Here is a 23,208-nt window from a genome sequence, read left to right as displayed (position 1 = left end):
AACGGAAAGGATAGTTTCACTATATATACCGATGCCTCGATGGAAGGATTGGGGTGCGTGCTAATGGAAAATAAGAATGTGATTGCCTTTGATTATAAGAAGTTGAAACCTCACGAGCAAAACTATCCAACCCACGACTTGGAATTAGCAGCTGTTGTCTTTGCCCTGAAAAAGTGGAGATATTATCTGTATGGGGTAACTTTTGAGATTTACTCTGACCATAAGAGCTTTAAGTACCTATTTTCTCAAAAGGAGTTAAACATGAGGCAGCGTCAATGGATGGAATTTTTAGAGGATTATGATTGTACAATTAACTACCATCCTGGGAAGGCTAACATCGTAGTAGATGCCATAAGTCGAACGGCTCAAGTGGCTAGGTTAATGGTTAAAGAATAGAAGATGTTAGAAAGAATTAGTGAGTGGAACCCTTGTCTTGAGCGTCAGAAGGTGATTTTTGGAAATATTAGGGTGACATCCACTCTATTAGATCGAATCAAAGAGGCCCAGAAGGAAGATCCGGTAGTACAAAGGTGGGTGGAGAAGGTGCGAAAGGGGGAATTACCTGATTTCAATTTGACTCCTGAAGGAATTTTGAGGTACCGGAAACGAGTGGTGGTACCAAAGAATGAAACATTGAAAAAGAAAATTTTAGAGAAAACTCATCGGTCCAAGTATACTATCCGTCCAAGTAGTAGTAAGATGTACTAGGATTTAAGAGGGTTATATTAGTGGGACAACATGAAGAAGGAAATTCCCCAATATATGCAAACTTGTTTCATCTGTCAACAAGTTAAAGCTGAACATAAAAATCATCTAGTTTGTTACAACCTCTCGAGATACCCGAATGGAAGCGGGAAAACATCACGATGGACTTTGTCTCAAGTTTGCCACGGACGCAAAAAGGTCATGATGCCATTTGGGTAATCATCGATAGGTTAATCAAATCGGCCCATTTCTTGCTCGTGAAGATGAAGTATTGTATGAAAAAGTTGGCTCAGTTGTATATGAATGAAATTATAAGGTTACATGGAGTTCCAGTGAGTATAGTCTCGGATAGGGATTCTCGATTCGTATCTCGATTTTGACAGAAATTACAAGAAACCTTAGGAACCAAACTAAACTTTAGTACCACATATCACCCCCAGATAGATGGACAATCAGAAAAAACCATTCAAACCCTCGAGAATATGTTAAGGACTTGTATCTTAGATTTTGGAGAGATTTAAGGCCAACACGTTAATAGAGTTTGCACCATATAAAGCTCTGTATGGAAGGAAGTGCCGATCACCGATTTATTGGGATGAAATAGGGAAAAAGAAGATTTTAGATCCAACAACCGTAACTTGGATGGAGGATACTCATGAGAAGGTTAAATTGATACGTCAAAGACATCAAACAGCTCAAAGTCGGCAAAAAAGTTACGCAGACAATCGAAGGAAGGATTTTGGAGTTTGAGGTTGGAGATCTTGTATTTCTTAATATCACACCGTTGCGAAGTGTCACGACGGGTAAAGGAAAGAAACTTCAACCAAGATTTGTAGGACCCTTCAAAATTCTCTAAAGAGTTGGAAAAGTGGCATACCGACTCGAGCTACCATCGAGTTTATCTAGAATTCATGACGTCTTCCATGTCTCGATACTCAAGAAATATCATCCTGATCCGACTCACATCCTACAACCAGAGGAAATTGAGATAGATGAATCTCTCACCTATGAGGAGAAACCCGTGCAGTTGCTCGACCGAAAAGTTAAGGAACTGAGAAACAAGAAAATTTCATTGGTGAAAATCTTGTGGAGAAATCACGGAGTAGAAGAGACAACCTGAGAAGTGAAAGAGAAAATGGAAAAGAAATACCTTAAGCTATTTGTTAATCAAGGTGAGAAATTTCGAGAACGAAATTCTTTTAAGGGGAAGAGAGTGTGAGGATTTATATTTTTTATTTTAATTCTTTGCATACATTTTCTTTACTTTATTGTGTTATCTTAATTTTCTAGATATTTTTATAAGTGAGTATAGTTTTTGAATCATTTTTCTAGTATAAGTTAGTTCATGTTAAATTTGAAGTGCATTATGGATGTGGGACCCGCTAGTACGGTAAGTGCGATAAATTTTTGATGACTAGGTGAATTTTGCATAAAGGGATATTAGTTTATAAGGTGTTAAGGGATAATTAGAGGTTAGCTAGAAAGATTAACCACTGGAAGACAAGAGAATGAGATTAAACCCTAAGGCGCCATTTGTCGCGACACCATTGAAAGTTGGATTTTGACCAACCTTTCTTATCTTTACTAACAACCAAATTTGATCAAGATGTCTTTATTTTTCTTCCTAGCCTGGCCGAAATTGGAGAGGAGGAAAAGGAGAGAAAACTTCATCTTGCACCTCACTTCTTGCTTGAATCTTGAGTTCCAGCCATAGTTTGTGCAAACTACTCCATAAAAGTTGCTCACTAAGGAGGATTAAAGGTTTTGGTAGAGTGATTTTGAAGGAAGAAGCCCTAAGGGAAGGTGGGGCTGTCATAGTCACTCTCAAGAAAAAGGAAAGCTTGAGGAAATTGATTTGTAATAGGACTTTTTTTTAAGAATTTGATTGGTATTAGAAAACTAATCAATTAAAAAATAAAAAGAGAAAGAAAAGGCCGGAATCCCGCGTGATTACTACCATGGCCAGGGAACAAAAAAAGAGGAGACGATCGCTTGGCTGATCTCTGCATTTTTTCTTTCTTTCGGTGGAATATTCGTGCGAATGGCTTCAAGGAAATTTCATGGATTTCCCTTAAGGATGTGTAGCTAAATCTCCGTTTTCTAGTTGAAGGTCAATTTGAGGACTCGATTCCAAACATCTGTGAGATCGAATTATTTTACTTATTTCTTTTATTCATTGGTATTTATACATTTCCTGGTTTAACTTCTTATGATTGTTATGTTATTTGAATGTCAAGGGCCCGATATTCGAATTAACCTAATAATCTACTACCAGATTAATTGATTGAATCCATAATTGTTCAATTGATTAATACTAGTGGCGACTAGCGTGATTGATTTTATGTTAGGGAAACGTATGATCTAACTTAAACAAACTCTCGTAGCATGTTTGTTGGTTGGGGTTGGCATTTCTAATTCTTATTGCAATTGAGAAATTAAATCTTATGGTCGTACCTAGAGTTATTTCTTGGTTAGGAAATTAGTTAATAGTCGTATCTTGACTATCGATAAAGTAACGAAAGGCTGGTTGTTTATCGCATGTATGACAACTATAACCAATCTATTAATGAGTAATTGAATTATATTTGCATCGAAAATCAGTTGAATGGACAGTGTCTAAAAAGTTGCACTTTTGACTAGAGTCGTATTGGTTATTGATTAATTATTGTTTATTTCTATTTGTTGTTTCATTAGTTAGTTAATTAGTTATTTTATATTCTCCAAACCCTCCCCCATACTTCGGACTCTGGAAGAAACGAATTATCATTAGTCCCTGTGGATTCAACCTTGCTCACCACTATATACAAAATTTATATTTTTCTCGAGTAGGTATTTATTATTATACAAGCACGACACCTGTCAGTCTACTCTTGTTTACTTCATAAAATGCAAGTTTGATCCACTTAAGTGTATCTCCATTCTCATGAGTCTACTACTTAAACTCTATTTATGTTGTTCTATCATTATATCTAACTTTCATTAAATAATAACAACTATAAGCTTGTTATTAGTGATCAAGCAACAACAAGTGATAAGTAGGCATAAATAGACAAGTTAATACAAGGTGTAACAAGTGTAAATCATATTCACTTCATATCAAGTAGCCAATAGTTTTATCTACTCTTTAGATCTAAAAATTTAGTTACTCATATAAGATATAACAAGAAAGAACATGGCTTCATTACATGAACACTTATTACATCACAAGTAAAAGATAGATAAAGAAAGCTTAGCCAAAATAATGAAGAAGCTCCCAATGATCTTCAATTTCTTCAACAAAATGGTTGTGCAATAAAGTCTCCAATTGTTCTCACAAAAGTTCTAACTAGAGAACAAGACAAGACTCTCCACTAAGTTCTAATGATAAAATTTGATAATCTCCCTGTAACAGCCCCACTTTCCCCTAAGGCGAACCAAAGGGGTTAGCGGACTGCCTGCCCAGCTCTCGCCAGGACTACGGATTAGATTAGAGCTATCTATTGCGATCCGGAACTTACAAACGAGCGTAAACAGGTCAAAATGGTAAAATAACCCAAAATAAAAAAATGAAATCCGGAGTCGGTCATGAATAGTAACCGATCCGTCAAAACCCAACCGAAAGAGCACGCAAACATTCACATCTGAACTTTAGCGATTACAATCCAAAAGGACATACAAAAGTTTTCAAAAGTTAATACATATACACGGTTTGCCAAATCAAAAGAGAAAACGCCCCAAAAGTACACTTAGGGTTTTAATACATGAGCTATACAAAAGATATGTTCAACTAGCTCAATTTGGCAGCCATTTGTCAAATCCAGACCAAAAGGGTTTATTTTCCTGTAAGGAAAACAAAAGGAACAGAAAGGGGTGAGCTTGCGCTCAATGAGGTACCAAACAGATAGCATTAAAATCATGGCATTTCACATTTAACAAATCAGATACACATGTCAGATGTAAAGCAAAGGAACCAATGATTCAAATCAGAAGGATACGGGTGGCTCTCAGGAGCCAAATTTCCAGTGCAATACTTGATCCAAACCGGTTGACTCTCCGTCAACGTATATAGAACCAATGCGTCCGTAGACCCCTCTTATCACCGAATTCCGTCCACCAAACACCCCTTTACCGGGCCCGCTCACCTCAAACGAACAAAATGGTAATACTCGAGTATACCCGGAATCAAGGGTCTCAATACCCAAAATCCCCGAACAGACTACCGTGGTTCGTTATCTAATCGTCCAGGCCTTTGCCGGCCCGACTCGAATAACTTAGCCACAGGATTGAGCTCATAGGTCATAGAAATCCGAACAGATGCAGACACAGATAACAGATTCAAATTTTGCAGACACAGATAACAGATTCAAATTTTGCATAGTAAATTGGCATATGAACAGACAAGAGAACGAGTGTGATAAAGTACACCCTCGTCTCGAACAAATAAACAGATTGCAGAGCAGAAATCAAGTTAAACAGCAATGGAGGGGAGTGGTACACTCACCGGCTGAACTTCAAAAGTTTTCACTTCAGATTGGCCTTAATCGCCAAGAAACCCTAAAATAACCAAAATAAACCAATTGAAGGTTTTACTTCCAGAATCGAGTAAACAGAATGCACATGTGAGGCTCGACTACACGTCGTACGCCTTGCCAAATAGTTACTAATGCAAGGGTGCAAAACATGATTTTCTTAGAAACGAAAAGGTAACATGAAGACTTAGGCGCAAACAACCCAAAAGCCTTTCATTTCCACAAAAAGGCAAATCCAACTTAAAGGAACCAAACGGCCTAGAAAATCGGGCAGCACTTCCCCTAAATTTCTTACTTTTCCAGCCATTAAGGCTTCATTATTTCCTCAAATCAGCCCCAACATTTCACACCAAAGGTCATCTCATTTCCCAAAAGCCGTACAGGGCTCAAAGTGGTACAAGTACAAAAGTTAGCTAGGAAACAACCAAAATGAAAGCAAGCCCTAAGAGAGACTCGACGACGAGTCATAAAACAATGCTGAACACAACCCCAATAGGGTCTCATATGCATAAATAAGCATAATAGCAAACCAGAAAATCAGAAAATATAACTCATTTGATCAATCAACAAAAACAGGTTTGGCCTCCGTATGCGGTAATGGCACAAAATGAGCTACGCTTATCGGATGAGGGCGTAAGACCCACCATCTCGAAGCTAAAAGACAGGGCTACAACAATGTAGAAGGCCTATCAGTCCAAATCCTAGCACAACTAGGTCAAATGTGCCAAATACTAAACCAGAATTCCCAAAACAGGTTTGCAAATCACACAAAACTGTAATTACTATAACTCAGTCTATACAAGTCCAAATGCCGAAATTCCAAAGGAATATGATAGCTAAGACATCCAGTAACATTTCATCAGAAGACACCAACTTCAAAATCCAAACCAAATCCAGTCAAAATAGGAAATTACTATCGCAGTTCCGCACATTCTGTTCACCAAAAACAGCAACAGTAAAAACGGAATAACTCACTCTACACTACTCCAAATGCCCTGAAATTTTGCAGACACTTCAAACTCATCAATACCTACAACTTTCATGTTTTGATCAAAGTCCAATTCGGCCTCTAGCTATGACCTAAAATTTCGGACAGAATGTTCAACCAAGAACCCTAATTTTCCAGAAATTCTTCCAAATTCAAAATTGATTGCAATTTCCTATCATATGCACCTACTAGAGCTAAAGCCCCTTATTACCAACCATCAAAAACAACCACACCATCAAGATCATATGAAACCAGAAAATTCATCATAAAATGGAAAACTTAACTAAATCAAGCCAAACCAAGAAATAAATCATATATTCCAACACTCAAGCCACTTCTAAGCATACTATAACCATCATTAGGTGTAGTAGAGGTTCAAGCATCACTTACCAAGTATCAAGAGATGTAGAGAGGTGTTGGCCACCTTAGAGCTTCAAACAAACTTCACTAATACCCTTACTATCACTAGAAGGAAAGATTGTATGGAGTAAAAACTAAGTTAAACACTTGATTTGGTGGATTTGGACAAGTTGGAAGCTTGAAATGTTGAAGAATTTTCTTCCTTCTTGCAAGTGAGAGGTTCGGCCACAATGAGAAGAAAAATGGTGAATTTTGTGATTTTTTTGAGATATATAATCCTTTGGTCAAAAAAGTCAAAAATGTGAATAGTATTTCTTAAGTCAACTCCAATGATCTTGTGACACTTGTCACTATCATAAATGCATTCCTATCCTTTCTTTTCTCTCTCTCATCAATCAAATCTCACTCTCTACTTATCTCTTAACACCCGATAAATTTTTCACAGTATCCGAAACTTGACCTTATTGGCCGAATTTTTCCGAACTTTTCACACTAGTGGGTCCCACATCCAATAGATAATCTTAATTTTCTAAAAATTCACCAATGCTAGAAAAAACATCTAAAAACTATAATTGCTCATAAAATTCCACCAAGAAATTTTTCTAAGCCAGAAAATGCAAAAAAATTATGTAATTAAGGGGTAATAAACCCTAGGAAAAATATTAGGGCAATACGGGTTCTCACACTCCCTCCTAAATGCCCTACTCTTTCCTTTCTAATCATACTCACATCTCCAATTGTTAAGAGAGTCAAAAAGTTATTTTTTGGACAAGACATAAAGCTCATTTTCTTTTCCTTTTGGAGTCTGAAGCACAACTGAAATTCTTGTGTGGAGTATAGTTGGAAAGTAGTGTGAAAATAGAGCAAGTGGCTGAAAAAGTTACAAAAATCTGGCTACAATAAGCAACTATAGAATACGCGACTACAAGTCACGTTTTCATATGCCACGTATTCACTTCTGTGTATTTGGCTTCACTTCAACCATTATTTTCTCCATGCTGGAGGCCGAATTAGCTCTTGTTCAAAACATGAAAGCTGTATCCCTTTGAGTTACTTTCCAATGCTTTAAGAATCATCCAATTTGGAGCTCTGTGGACTGGTAAATGACTAAAATACCCTTGACTTGTCAATCCCCTATTTCAGCTCTCGACCGTGTAAATGAGCTTTTGTATTTTGACTTTTTGACAAGGAAAATGATTGAACTGGATTTTGATGTCTACATACCAAATGTAGATCTATCTCTTAGCTTTAGAATGATATAAAGATAACCTCAATCTGATGCATGTAGATCGAGAAATTGCCGAAATACAATAAGGTGTCAAAAGCTACCTTCACTTGCATTTCTTCCTTTGAATGTTTTACACTTCATGTCTTCTTTTAACCCCTTCAAATCATCAATAATCATCCAATTGTCTTCTCAATTCATGCTGTTTGATGATTGAATCATAAAACCTATTAAAACATGAGGTTTTTACCATTAAAATCTATAGGAATGCAGCTTTTGCCACTTAAACCACAAAATGTGTATTTTTACTAAAACCCTAACTAATTAGCTATACAACTCACATTAAGACACACCAAAAACTAACTAATAAAGCACACTAAAAATACATAAAATATATTCTTATAAAAAATAATGTGCATTTCAAATAACCGTAGAATACATATAACAGGGTTTAGCATATAATATTTTGTGGATTATACTTCAAATTTTTTTAAAAATAAAATTTGTATAAGGACAATGATATATCTTCCATGTTATATAAAAAAAAATAGCAAGGACATATCATAGTGGGTAAAATATAGGAAAGCCCTCTATGGTTAAATAAACCTATGGAAAAAACTCCATCTAATTTCAAAACATATATTCTGGTATTTCGTGATTTGTACTAATTTTTAAAAGGTGATAAACATCATCTGAATTAATGGATTATGTGATACACACACCTCTTTTGTGAGTATTTGTATTGGAAATAAATAATTTTTAATTGATATGCCTATTAAATAAAAGGGTAAAATACATAAAAGCCCCAAACCAACAGAAAGAGTCCCCTACAATTTCCAATTATACATTTTTGTTCCTCATGGTATGGACTAACATGAAAGATCGACAAAAATTATTTAAATTAATGAGTTTGAGGTAAATGAGCCTCTATTACAAGTGCTTGACTTGAAAAATAATGTTTTAAATAAAATTTTTAACTAATATATCTATTAAATGCCATAAAGCTCATAAAATTCTCAAAAACCGCTCAAAATTTCCAAAAACAACTCACCTAATTTCTCTACATAAAATAAATAAATAAAAATTCTCAAATACAACACGCCTTATTTCTATACACAAAATAAATAAATAATACAAACTCTCAAATACAACTCATTTTATTTCTATACATAAAATAAATAAATAAAAACTCTCAAATACAACTCACCTTATTTTTTTATACAAAATAACTAAATAAAAATAAAATAACATCATTATCTTTTCCTCCGCCACCACCCCCACCTCTTGCCATCACCACTGTCCACCTCCCATCACCACCCTCCCATTCATCACCACTCCTTCTCTCTCCTTCTTCCTTATCTCTCTTCCCTCTCCATCCCCTGCACCCCACTCCTTCTCATCTCCTCATAGTAATTTCCCTGCACCCTCCTTCCTTCCAATGACCATAGTTAGTTACAAGAGAGAGAGAGAGAGAGAGAGAGAGAGAGAGAGAGGAGAGGGTATAGGGAAGGGGTTGTGACTAAATCACCCCTTTTTCGCACCCCCTTCCCCTCCCTTCTAGTACAAATTTGGTCACAAGAACGAGGTGAAGAGGTGCTAGAAAGGAGCCGCAAAGAGAGGGAATGTAGATGCAAGGGAGGGAAAGAAGAAGGAAGAGGGAGGAGGAAGGGAGAGAAGGAAAAAGAGAGGGAGGAGGATTAGAAGTAGGGGAGGGTGATAGTTGAAGGTGGATGGTGGTGGTGCCAGCAATAGATAACCATATGGGACTTTTCCACAGATTAGTTTAATCACATATGGTTTTTCATAAGTATACTTAATCAAGATATTTGTTACAATCTTTTATTACGCCTATATATATATTAGGACAATTGTGCCATCTCATATGCTTTCATTAATTTTGATAATTTCTATTGTTATTTCAAATTAGTTCAAACCGTGAATGGTCGGAACGTATGTTTTGAAATCATAAGAAACTTTTCCGTACGTTACCATAACCACATGAGGTTTTTTTTTGTATTTTATCCTAAATTTATACATGTAAACATAATAACTATACATGTGTTTTGTGACAGCCCCACCTTCCCCTAAGGCGAACCAAAGAGGTTAGCGGACTGCCTGCCCAACTCTCGCCAGGACTAACGGTGCAGTTAAACACGATCTAAAACGTTCCGGAAAAATAAAAGCACGCTCAAACAAGTCAAAATTGCAAAATAGCCAAACGAAAATCAAAACCGTCGATGAATAGTGGGTGCCATGTCATATAACTCTGAAAAACATTTCCAAACCAAATAGGACACATAAACAGGGTTAAACAATGTTATACACATACGTTTGTAATTTACAAAACAAAAGAAAAATAATTAGATCAAAAGACATTTAGGGTTTTTCCCAACTATCGAGGAGCTTTACAAAATATATTAAAACTAGCTCAATTCGTGCTTCAAAACATCATAGTCCCCAAAAGTGGTTCCCTGTAAGGAAAACAAAATTTAATGGAGTGAGCTTACGCCCAGTGAGGTACACTCATGCAAATTAGTAAAATTCACATAAGCACATAGTTGCTCAGTCCAAACGTTCAACAAGTAATCCGAACTAACATTACATTTAAATTCAATAAAAGGATACGGACGGCTCTCAAGAGCCCTTATCCTCGCTTGCCGTACTTGATCTCGCCCCGTTGATCCTCCGTCAACGCTTAAAGGAGTAACCAATACCGTAGACCCCACTTTCTCCACTTTCCATCCCCCTCACATACCTCTACCGGGCCCGAACTCCAGACAGTAGAAAATTGGCAATACTCGAGTATACCGGAATCGAGAGTCTCATACTACAAGATTCCATATAACAGTCCCCATGGCTCGTCAATTTTCACGACCAAACCCTTGCCGACTCGATTCAATTGACCACCAATGGGGTTGAGCTCAGTGAGAACAGTAATGGCCGTTGGATACTCGTCCAAACGACACCAATTCCAATATTTCATATACCATTCAAGTAACACAGTAAACAGTCATATGTAAGACATAAAGGGTGAGAGTAATCAAGTACACCCTCGCTTGAACCAATTTCAACGTTGCAAATAAGCATTCAAGGCATCAATTTCAAGTGTAACAAAGCCACATAGTAACAAGCAAGTGAGTGGTACACTCACCAAGCAAGCAAATGAAATTTCATACACTTCCGCCCAAAGAGCGTCTTGAATCACCGTCACGCCCTAAAACATTCAAATAAGCACAATGAGACTCGAATACGAGTCATAAACCGAATCCATATACTACTAAAAATAAGGCTCCATTAGAACATATAAATACCAAAGTAAGCTAGGGAAAGTCCGGAAATGAAAGTTAAGCCCTAAAGCCCAAAAAAAGTTTTGACGTTGTTTAGCGTATTGGACACAACCGGCGCTACGATTATCGGATGGATGTATAATTTATACTGCTTCGAAGCTAAGACAGAGGGCTACAACTTTGATGAAGGATACTCAGTCCAGTTTACAATGTATCTAGGTCAAATTTACCAAAACAACCCTAGATTTTCCAGTTTGAAGTTTACTGCAAAATTCATCTAGCAGTCCTGATTCATTCAATCATATCTCAGCACATACAACTCCAATTCAAGTGATTCCAAATCCATTTGAAATCTAAGATACCAGAATATAATTCTTAAGAAGACATCGACAACCAAATCAGTAGTGTTCCCAGTCAAACTAACCAATTACAGAAACTGATTATCAGTTTTGGACAGAAACAGGGCAGCAGGAGTATTTCGGTCTTTTCACAGGTTACGTTGCTTCGATTGGGTTGAAATTTTGTAAGAAACTATAAAACATCATTCTATACAACTTTCATGTTTTACACTAAGGCCAATTCAGCCTCTAACTAAGAGAAAAAGTACCAGGAAGAATGGGGAAAAATGGAAACCCTAATCTGGAATTTTCCGCACAAAGTGGAAATTTTCCGCAATTCGCTACAATTTACGCACTATAACTTCATTCTAGACCATTTCCAACCATCATCTATGGCCACACAATATTAAACATATAAAAACAGAAAAAATCATGGATAAATAGAAAAATTCACCAATCTCAACCAAAAGTCATGAAATTGCCCACAAAATCACCTCTTAGGCTACCACAAGCCATTATTTTAACATTATTAGGCATAAGAGAGAGATTCCTTAGCTACTCACCTTGCAACCAAAGAAAGGAGATAACTTAGCACCTTAGTCTTCCAAACCACTTCACTAACCACCTCACAATCACTAAACTAAGGATTTTTATGGAGAAATTGGAAATTTAAACGGTTGGTTTGCTAGATTGGAGCAAGAAATTTGAGAGCTTTTCCCTTTCTTTTTCTTCTTGAGAGGCCGGCCAAGGAGTGAAGAAAAATGAAGATTCTTGGTCAATTTTTGTTTAATTGGTAAAGTGGTGAATAGTGGTCAAAAATCAAGATTAAATCACCAATTGACACATGTCCCCCTCATTAATACATGGCTATCCTTTTGTCTCACCAACTCTCATCCATTTGGTATCCTCTAATTATCTCTTAACACCTGCTAAAATAAATCCGGTATCCAACACTTAACCTAACTGGCCGAATTTTACCGAACTTTCCGCACTAGCGGGTCCCACGTCCGGTATACGCTCTTAATTTCTCAAAAACTAACCGATACTAGAAAAATCATTTAAAAACTATATTTACTCATAAAAATTATCTGGAAAATTTTCCTAATAAAGAAAATGCAGAAAAGCATGCAATTAAATAGAATAAAACCTAGAAAATAAGAAAATTTACGGGGTCTCACATGTTTATATGTCGGAAACTTTTAAATCTATTTTGCGCAAGATTTATATGCATAATTTTTCTGAACCGATATTTGGGCAATGAATTTTCAATCGTACTTAAAAAAATGAAATATGCATATGTATATATAATATTCCGTACTGTATCTATCCCATATATTACAAACCATGCTGACTATATATTTGATCAGCAATTTTTATGCAGACAAAAATTTTTTCAGGTTTTTCGCACCAAACCGTTTATTTTAGGCCTAGTCATAAATTTTCCCTCAATTTCTCAAAATTTCTTGTAGCACTTGCATAATAATTTCCAAGAAAGTGACCGTCCTTCCCTGTTCAGTTTACACTAGTTAGTGTCATGAGAACATTATAAATTTCTCCACTTCCACATGGCAAGCTTTAGGTAGATAAAGTTGTATAAAAAAAGGATCATTAAAATGAACTTTCTCACAATGCTGTGGAACTTTTGGAATGAAGATTTTTATAGATCAATTTTGGTTTGAGCTAAAGTTATACCTTCCAGGATTCCTACTTATTTACAAACTTTAGCAGCAAACTTTCTTATTTTAATTTTCATTTTTCTGGGCCAAAATTCAGGTGACCCACTTGATCTATGGAGGACTTGTCTTTGCTGTTCACTTAAACCATTTAATTGGTGATGCAATTGGCTTGGTCCAATTTCTGAATGCAGTTAGCCAAATAGCCAAATATCCATCATCGACACCTTCTCCACTGCTTGTGTGGCAAAGAGAGCTTCTAAGTGCAAGAAATCCTCCATGTGTTACATGTGTGCACAATGAATATGAAGTAGAGAAAAATAGTAATAGTTGCGCTAAGTTGACAATTTTGGACCCTGCAGCCAACCTCCCACGCAAAGGCTTCTTTTTTAGACCGCAAGAGATAAAAGCTATCAAGAAATATCTTGCCCCAAAAATTTGCTATACATCAAGATTTGATTTAGGGGCTGCATTTTTATGGAGATCAAGATCAATAGCCTTACAATTGGATCTAGAAGAGATTGTTAGTCTTGCTTGTGTGGTAAGAATAACCTAAATTTGCATAGTGTGACGCCCCCACTTCTTCCTAGGGCGAACCCTAGGGTGTCAGTGGAACGCCTGCCCACTCTCGTCAGGACTCACGCACTCATTCAACCTTAATAGAGATCCACAAGCCAATCATAGACTTAGGATTAAGGAATACTTCAAATATACAAGCCACAACTCCTAAGGCTAGCATTTACAAATTACAATCCAGATTCCCTAAATATAACAAAATTTACACTTTAAAAGTTTCCAATATCATACAAAGATACACTAGCTTCAACCAAAAGCCGCTAGTCTAGAATCTCCAACTTCCATCTCCAAAGCCTGTTAAGGAAAACAACTTGGGGTGAGCTAACACTCAGTGAGACCAAGAAAATCAAGCAAGCAAGCAAGTAGTATAAATTAAATCAAATAGCACACTGAAAAGCAACTTTAACATGAATTTCATTAAAGTGCACAACTAGGAAATAAACACAAGTGGAAGGATACAGAAGCTCTCAGAGGAGCTATTTCCACATCTCGACCGATTCAAGCCATCCAAGGTTGACTCTCCGTCACCTCAAGTAGCAACATGACCATAGCGCTCCACTTATTTCCTCTATCCAACATAATACCCATTCGGATCCAGAACCAAACAAGCATGAGGTGGTAATACTATTCGAGTATGCCAAGCTAGATCTCAACAGATCAAGCTATAACATTTCCCAAGATTCACCAAGCTTCTCGACCAAACCCTTGCCGGTTGGAGTTACGAGGTTAGCCAATGGGTTAGGGCATTCCTACAAGCATGATTGGTCGATAAGACAATACTCCAATCGACTTAGAATCGTTCATAGCACTGAGTTGGTATGAGAGGCACCTCTCACTCGAATAGGGTGTGGTACATGCTGCCGCTCAGTGGTCATGAGTTAAAACATGTTCAAGTACAAGTGCAAGTCATAAACATTCATGTAACAAGTATCAATTAATCAAGAGGGAGAGAGGACAAGGGCGGTAAAATACACCCTCGCTTCGGCAAGTTCACGAATCACATAGCACTTGTACAATTATCATTTCAATCATAGTAACATGAAACATATACTTGACACACACCAAAAGTCAAGAGCAAAGCAAGAACAAAAGCAAGAGGTCAGACAAGCTACTCGGCGTCCACGAGACTACCTGAGAAATGCACAACCACTGTTGCCTAGGTACTCGACCAAGGTTAATAAGAAGAATATCCTCTTGCTACCCACGCTTGAAAACCACATGTTCAAGTCGAATTAAAAGAGACTTCCTCACTTAATCATTGAAATAATACTCAAAGAGAACTCAAAAGTCATTTTCGAGTCAAGTCGTGGAAAGAAATCTTGGTTCTAAAAAGAAAATCCTCTACTTAATTTTTGACACGAAAATCGAGAAAAAGAAAGATGGTTTTCAATTTTCTAATCTTATGGAGTCAAATTCCAGCAAAATGCTACTCATTTCATAGCAAAGGTTGAAGTTAAAGGTTCCAAGTTTCGAATATAAAACCAGTGTAACTCCTCAAGAGTTACTCTAGTTAAAACGCTCCATTTTATGGTTCAATTTCATGAAAACCAAGGACATAAGATTAGGAGGTGAAATCCATTTTTCAAGTATGAAATGAAATGCAAATAACCAAGAAAGTTAGGCTTGAAACTTAGAAAATGTTTCCAAGTGACTTTGGAGTGTTATCACTTTCCAAGGAAAAATTCAGTTTTGGGCAACTTTTTTTGAAAAATCATAACTTGAGTTTCATAAGTTCAAAATTAGCAAATCTTATACCATTGGAAAATAGACTCAATGAACTAAAACTTTTTATATGACACTTTTTCCAGATTCAAATCCAAAATTAATCAAATTTTAGCTCCGACTCACTATTTCAGCAAGAATAGAGCAAAACAGTTTTGAATTTTAGTGAACTTTGAAAATTTGGCAAAGGTCACAGGAATCGAATCAGCCCTTGAAATTTATACCACTGAAAAAACTCCAAGTCTAGTTTCAAACGCAATAAACAGAACTCAATTTGGATCTTTGTATACCAAGATACAACAGCTTTATGAAAGCTAATTTTTGAAACCTGGTTCACGGAATTCCAGCTTTGGAGCACTTGACATAGTCGAAATCAGGCCATAACTAAGGCTACACAAGTTCAAAATTAGTGAGGTTTATGGCATTGAAAACTAGATTTAAAATGCTAAAAATCACTAGAAAAAACTGTCTTCAAATTCATTTTGTAAGATGAGTGAAAACGAGCTACAAACTGCAGCTATGCTTGTTTCTCGGTTAGAACAGTGAAGAAAAACAGTCAATTTTGCCGGTTCACTACAGCTCATAGAAAATGACCTAGCAGGTACATTTTATACCATTAGAAATTCCTCGGAGTCTAGTTTCATATGCCATAAACGGCACTTGATTTTGACTCCTGAATGAAAAATTATGGGCTGTTGAGTGCGTACTAGACGGCGGCACTGATCAGAAATTCCAGGTTTGCTTTCCTCCCTTTAACCTAACTTTAACTCAACCAAATGAAATGCTTTTTGGGAGATAATTTACACACATATGCCCCAACATATAACAAGCATTTTGGCATCAATATAACCACAAAATTTGAATTAACATAAGGGAAATGAACCAGCAAAAATCGGACAGTTCTTACACCATTTCCTCTTCAAATTTTCTTTTCAAATCTTCATACGAAAACCAAACTATAAATCACCAAAACAACAACCAAACAAACATTGAATCCTCAAGGCCACTACCTAAGAATCCACCTCAAGACATCTACCTAAAGTCAAGATTCATAGAACCCATAAACAACCCAAGTTTAACTAGTTAAAACTAACTAAAAACTAACCATAAGTTGGAAGAAAAATGAGGGTTTTGGAGAGTTACCTTTCCTCCAAGAGTAGTAGACCAAACCACAAGAATTCAAACTCTAAACCACCAAGGAAGAAGATGAAGCTGAAATTTTTGGCTAAAAATGGAGAGGGGTGGCCGGCAAAAGGGGAAGGAAGAAGAGAGGGTTTGGGTGTTTTTTGTGTGAAGTGATTTGATGAGAAAGATGAAATGACATAAAGCTATCTTTGGTGCAAAAGTCAACAAATGAATAGTGACCCATTAGTGCTCCAAATTGAGCTTAATTCAACTCACTCACCTCTAATCCCTCACTTAACTTTTCTTAGTCTATAATTGATCACCCTTAATTCTCCAAGACCACTGCACTCTCGGACCAAATATTATCTCGAAAAATGTATTTTCACTAATTCTCACTAATCAAGCAGAAGAAAAATTAACTTTAAAGACAAATGTGCTAAAATATAATTTAGAGCAATGTACCATGCAAGTGCAATTAAAATGAATGAAATAAATTAATTGGAGCAAATGAATAAATAAATAATTAGATAAACCAGTGAAATAAATAAATAAATAAAAATCCGGGTCCTCACACTTAGTGGTTATCATGGCAATGGATTTGTCACTCTTGCAACAGTCTTAAAAGTGGAGAAATTATGCAATAATCCATTAGGGTATGCATTGGGGCTAGTGAAGAAAGCGAAAGAACAAGTAACTGAAGACTTCATCAAATCAGCCATTGATTATAGTGCCTTGGATGGAAAACCAGGGTACTCTAAGTTGTTAAAGAATATCTGTTTCTGATGCAATAAAAACTGGAATTGAGGAGGTAGATTTTGGCTGGGGAAAGCCAATTCATGGTGGAACTATGGATGGGGAATCATTTTCTAACATGACATTTTATTCACAATTTCCGAATAGCCAAGGAGAGGATGGTTTTGTGATGCCACTATGCTTGCCTTTTGCAGCCATGGATAAGTTTCAGGAGGAGATGGAGAAAATGATCTAAGGGGCCAATGGACGAATGCAACAAAATTGGGCATGCTAGAATTATATCTAGTCTCTAATGCAATAAAAAAATGTCGAATTTCGTTTTCATATATTAAGCTTCTAATTATCTTTTTTTGCTTTTAGAACAATAAAAATCTTACGATAAAGTGAAACGAATCGATTGGGAACAAGTGGTGTACACCAAGATTTGTGTGGCTAAACTCTAATACCACTTCTAAATAAAAAATTTTTATACCTTTGAATTTACATTTCTTGAAATGACGTGCAATGTAATTTAAAATAATTAAAAAGATTAATACCTTTCGCCATAGGGGACAGGTTGCAATAATCGGTGGTTAAATGATACTTTCTCATTTTATAATTTACCTTCATTATTTGAGAAGAATATAAGATTTTCCTTCTGCAAATATCTAGGGCATGTACATGCACAAACCATAGCTTTTATATTTTGACCTAAGGACGTGTGTAATATTCATTTGTGGTTGTATAGTTTTTGGCATTATTTGCACTAATATTTTTATTTGCATACCGAATTAAAGAAAATATCGGTATTTTTATTTTGTTTTTACAAATATATATAGAAATAATTTTTTGAAAATTCATTTTCTAGTTGATTTCTCATAAATCAAATTTTTTGCAATTTCCGCCTCACATTTTTTTAACTTTCTTTCCTACTTCTTTACTTTTACTCTTCTTCTTTGCAATGCAGCATACTACTCTGAATACCTGTGTTGTTATATCAACTGGTTTGATTCTCATAACGTAGGCAATTAAATTTGAGATCATTAGATTTGTTATTGTTAAACTCTTCAAGAACTCTTTTGGTCAAAATCTAAAATTTTAGCCGCTTTGTTTTCGTTAGCACGTAAGGAACTACTTAAGTCATTGTCAAAATTTCCTAGGCAAAATTGAGCTAACTTTACTAGTAATAAACCTGCTTGTAACTAATTGATTTGGAAAACAGCAGGGATAATATAAGCTAACTTTGCCAGTAAGTCTGATGGAATGTTGCCCTTGCAGAAAACGTGGCCATTCATCCATGGGAAAAGCATCTGAGTTTTCTGGAGCAAACTTCACTAGTAATAAACCTGCTTGTAGCTGATTGATTTGTAAAACAACAAGGATAATTTAAGCTAACTTTGCTAGTAAGTCTAATGGAATGTTATCCATGCACAAGACGTGACCATTCATGTCACGCACCTAATCAGCACGTACCAGTCACGTGACATTCGCCGTATTCTTAAGTCCCGCTCAAGAATACAAGATAACATTAAACTAGATTAAACTTAAAAAATACAAAATAGTATAACTAAATAAAGTATGATACAAATTTCAAATGACATGTAGTTTACGAGTATCCAATAAGTTCATACATTTATCCTCTGGTTGAAACAACAGGAAAGGAAATTAAACAAAACTAACAGTTAAAAGCAGCTAAATTGCTAATTTGCATGCACTTAGAGCTAATAAAAATCATCTTCAAGGTCTTCTACGTAAGTCAACTCATACTCTTCAAAATCTGTAAAAGTGGTAAAAATTTGGGTTGAGTGACAAATTTGCTCAATAGGTAATATCTACCCCATCTGTTGGACCATGCAATCATAGTTGTGACGACTCCACCTCTCCCCTAGGGTGTACCCGAGAGTTTGGCGGACCGCCTGCCCATCTCTCGCCAGGACTCATTTACTCACTCAATCAACTCTCAAGATTAATCATTCAAGCCTCCAAAATAACATTTAAGTTCTACAATTCAATCAAAATGTAAACTTATTTACAATCCCAAAAGTCAAACATATGATACAACATCAAATGTCAAAATATATCCTGTCAACTAAAAAGTATAGGTACAAGAGGGTTACACACTCTAGTTCACATTCAATTGTTTCGGACTTCCATTCCTGTAAGGAAAACAAAAACTAAAGGAATGAACTAAAATCCCAATGAGGTTCCTAAACAAGCAATCAGGTAGGAAAACCATGGAAACATTACATTTAACAATTTGCATACTTTGCACAGTAATATCCAGTCATTCAAGAAATAAACACTCAATCATTGGAAGGATACGTGCTCACTTGGAGTCATTCATTCAAATCATTCATTCATTCATTCGCTAACCATTTTTCTTATCCCTCCGACATTAGAAAACGTTTGTAAGTGAAAACTCTTTCAGTGATCTTGTCATTCATTCATTGATATCATTGCATTGAATTCACTGGCCAGTTCTCCACCAGATTTCGTGATAATACTCGAGTATACCAAACATTGTCGCAGGGTCACCAGCTCCCCGACCGAGTCCGCTTCTGGCGCGAGTCGACTGGCAACGAAGGGCAAGGGTCCAGTTCAGCCAAAAGGCTTAGATTCATGCACAAGTAGCATTCAATCATTTAATCATTGAAAATTTCACATTCACTTAGGTCGAGTGCGATAAAGTACACACTCACCTATCAAAAATTCATTTCACAATCATTGAAAACATTTACTCCCTCCGTCCCGTAAACTCTGTCGCGCTTGGGAAGCAGCGCTTTTTATGCACAGTAAAATCCACTTGTTTGTAAACTCATGGGTTCCAAATTTGCCCTTCACATTCACCGACAGACTCAAGAAATAAATGGGTCAAAGAGGGACCCATCAAAAGCATTCCATTGTTTCGGCTACCAAAAACAAAAACTCATTTCCTTATCAAAATCTTCTTCATCCAAAGCAAATGGGTCAAAATGGGACCCACCAAAAACCAATCCTTTGTTTCAGCCACAAAAACCGTTTCCTTATCAATTGCTGCCACAGAAACTGTTTCCTTCTTCTAGCAGACATTCATCACCGCCTACTACTAAAATCTTCTCTGATTCTCCATCGTTAGCCATTCTTCAATTGCTGCAAATTTAAGCTACGATAATTTCTCTGGAATAACTACAAATTCCGTCTTCTCATACTCCATATTCGCTTGAAAGTTTTCACCTTTGATTACAATATTGGTGCTCCAGTTCAAGAGAGAAGCATTGGAAGGATATGAAGTTGATTGCTAATCCATAGTTGATAACAAATGAGATTAAAAGGTTAGTTAACAGTCTTTTATTCTTTCTTTTTAATGGTTTTTTTCTCTTTTCTCATGTAAGACAGGCTGGATCTTTTAAACTTTTGTAATGTTTATTTATTGATTATTTTGTCTATAATTTCTTAAAGATTTGCCGCCAAATTATTTACTGAAAATTTGGATTTTGGCGGATTACTCCAAAAATAAGTCTTGAAATGCCTATTTTAAAATATTTAATGGAATTGTACACTGACTTGTACCTCTATATATGCAGTCCGTTTGTTTTGTTTTAACACTCTGTTTCTTTTTTTTTTTACACCATGTTTCAAAGGTGACTCTTAAAAGAAATATGGATACTTTTAATGATGTTGAAACTAATAATTCTACGAAGAGATTAACTAATCAAGAAAGGCAAATGATTTTTGAAGCTTTATTACAGGAAAGTAATGGCGGTAAATTGAAAAGGGGAACCATCAGGAACATTGCAAGCCTATTTAAAACAAGTGTTAGGACAGTTCAGAGAATTTGGAAGCTAGCAGCAATTACTTCTACAGATGGAAGAGTTGATGTATCACGCAGGTTTCCTAAAAGATGCGGAAGAAAACGAGTGGATATTGATTTTACTTTGATCATGGCAATTCCTCTCCGGCGCCGGACAAATATCAGGTCACTTTCCAGTGAAATGAAAGTGTCCAAATCAACCCTTCACCGACGAATTAAAGAAGGTGCTATAAGGCCACACTCAAATGCACTCAAACCACAATTGACAGATCAGAATAAGCAAGTAAGGCTTAACTTTTGCTTGTCAATGCTTGAACCAGAAAGTCTCAACAGCAATCCAACATTTATGAGTATGTTCAATGTTGTGCATATTGATGAAAAGTGGTTTTACATGACTAAAGAATGTGAAAAATATTATCTTCATCCTCAAGAAGAAGAACCTCTTAGGACATGTAAGAGCAAAAAGTTCATTGTGAAAGTTATGTTCCTAGCTGCTGTTGCTCGACCACGTTTTGACTGCTCTGGTAACCCAACATTTGATGGGAAAATTGGGATTTTTCCTTTTGTATTCAAAGAACCAGCAAAGAGGAGTAGTAAAAATCGTATGGCAGGTACATTAGAAACTAAGCCAATATTGTCAGTGACCAAGGAAGTATATAGGAGATGTTTAATTGAACAGGTTTTGCCTGCAATACATGCTAAATGGCCACGGGATGGTGGTAGTGTTACTGAAATTTTGATCCAACAGGATAATGCAAAACCACATATTAATCCCACTGATCCTGTATTTATTGAAGCTGCTTCTAGAGATGGATTTGATATTCACTTGTCATTTCAGCCTCCTAACAGTCCGGACATGAATGTTCTTGACTTGGGATATTTTAGAGCTATACAATCCTTGCAACATCAAGAAGCACCCTTGTCAATTGATGAGCTAATTCTTGCTGTGGAAAAGTCATTTGATCAATTATCAAGTGAAAGTCTAAACAATGTTTTCTTAACATTGCAATCATGTATGGTAGAGGTGATGAAAAATCTTGGGGGAAATAACTATAAAGTGCCACACATTGGGAAGCACCATTTAATGAAAGAAAGTTGTCTTCCACTGCAAATAGAATGTGAAAAAGAACTTGTGAATCAAGTTCTAAGTCATATGCAAGCGTGATTATCTTCATTGGACAGGTAAGATTTTATAAAGCTTTTTTGTTTTTTAAGATTTTTTATCTCTAATTTCTTGTGTGTATGGTTGTTTAAACTAACTAGTGTTCCTTATTTTCATATTTGTAGGTACTTAAACTTTACTAATCATGTGTTTTGAACAAAATGGTATGGGTGTTCTAATGTGCAAAATGTACATGTACTCAATGTTCATTTGTCTAGCTATTCTTGTTCACTTTGCTCTGGAGCATCTTTATTTGTTGTTTATCACTAAATTGTGTCCTATCTCATCTTTTGGCAGATGGTTGAAGTCAAGCAATCCAACCCTTTTGATTTTGTGGTGCAAGCTTTTGATTGGGCAAAGAATATAGAAGCACTTTTATGTACTAGTGGTTTTTCATTGACTGCTTTTATTTCACTTTACAAGATTTTAGAATAGCTCAGTAAAGTTAGCTTGACGTTAGTAGTAGTAGTGCTGATTTTTGTACAAAAGGGAAAATGTGCAATGCTGAGTGAAGCTATGTACATGTATAAACATTGAAACACTACTTTTGTTGGAGTTTTTGAAACTGTCAATAGCATTATTCTATAAAGTGAAAATAGTGCATATTGGTTTGCATTCTTTTGCTATTTGGTAGTAGAATATCTGTTTTTGCATTTTTGAGTTTTGAAACATTAAAAAAAAAGAAAGGAACTGACACTTCCATAGACTACGTTTAAATTAAATTTGGTAGTAAGTGTAGTTTTTTTTCTCCAAGTAGAGTAACATGCCTTATTATTTTGCTCATTTAGTTTTTGGATCAATCTAAAATTATTCACCTATTTTTTACACTTTTTTCTTGCTTTCAATATGAATTTATTTTGTGAAAGTTGATCATTCTTAACAAATTAGTGCGTATGAAAATAATTTAAAATTTGAAAGCTTTCAAAAGAAAATCACTAATTAAATCATCTCGATATTCTATTTCCTGCAAAAAATCGAAATGATCCTCTTGATAACAAAACCAGTTTTCAATTGAAG

At 35.9% G+C, this 23,208-nt stretch overlaps 2 protein-coding genes across 2 annotated transcripts; both read left to right on the top strand.

Moving 5' to 3' along the window:
- Positions 1-39: 39 nt before the first annotated feature.
- Positions 40-17,495, top strand: LOC113780371 (benzyl alcohol O-benzoyltransferase-like). Its single transcript, XM_027326178.1, has 5 exons — positions 40-195; positions 13,185-13,625; positions 16,093-16,118; positions 17,086-17,256; positions 17,408-17,495. Exons 1-5 carry the CDS (start codon positions 40-42, stop codon positions 17,493-17,495), a joined length of 882 nt encoding a protein of 293 aa, XP_027181979.1.
- A 2,952-nt stretch (positions 17,496-20,447) lies between these two features.
- LOC113781369 lies at positions 20,448-22,806 on the top strand. Its single transcript, XM_027327288.1, has 4 exons — positions 20,448-20,550; positions 20,968-22,211; positions 22,317-22,355; positions 22,489-22,806. The coding sequence occupies exon 2, from the start codon at positions 21,160-21,162 to the stop codon at positions 22,192-22,194; it is 1,035 nt and encodes a 344-aa protein (XP_027183089.1). The 5' UTR covers positions 20,448-20,550; positions 20,968-21,159; the 3' UTR covers positions 22,195-22,211; positions 22,317-22,355; positions 22,489-22,806.
- The last annotated feature ends 402 nt before the right edge of the window (positions 22,807-23,208 follow it).

The sequence above is a fragment of the Coffea eugenioides genome, chromosome 8, assembly GCF_003713205.1.
Source record: "Coffea eugenioides isolate CCC68of chromosome 8, Ceug_1.0, whole genome shotgun sequence".
NCBI classification, from domain to species: Eukaryota; Viridiplantae; Streptophyta; class Magnoliopsida; order Gentianales; family Rubiaceae; genus Coffea; species Coffea eugenioides.
This window is presented reverse-complemented; position numbering and strand designations above follow the sequence as displayed.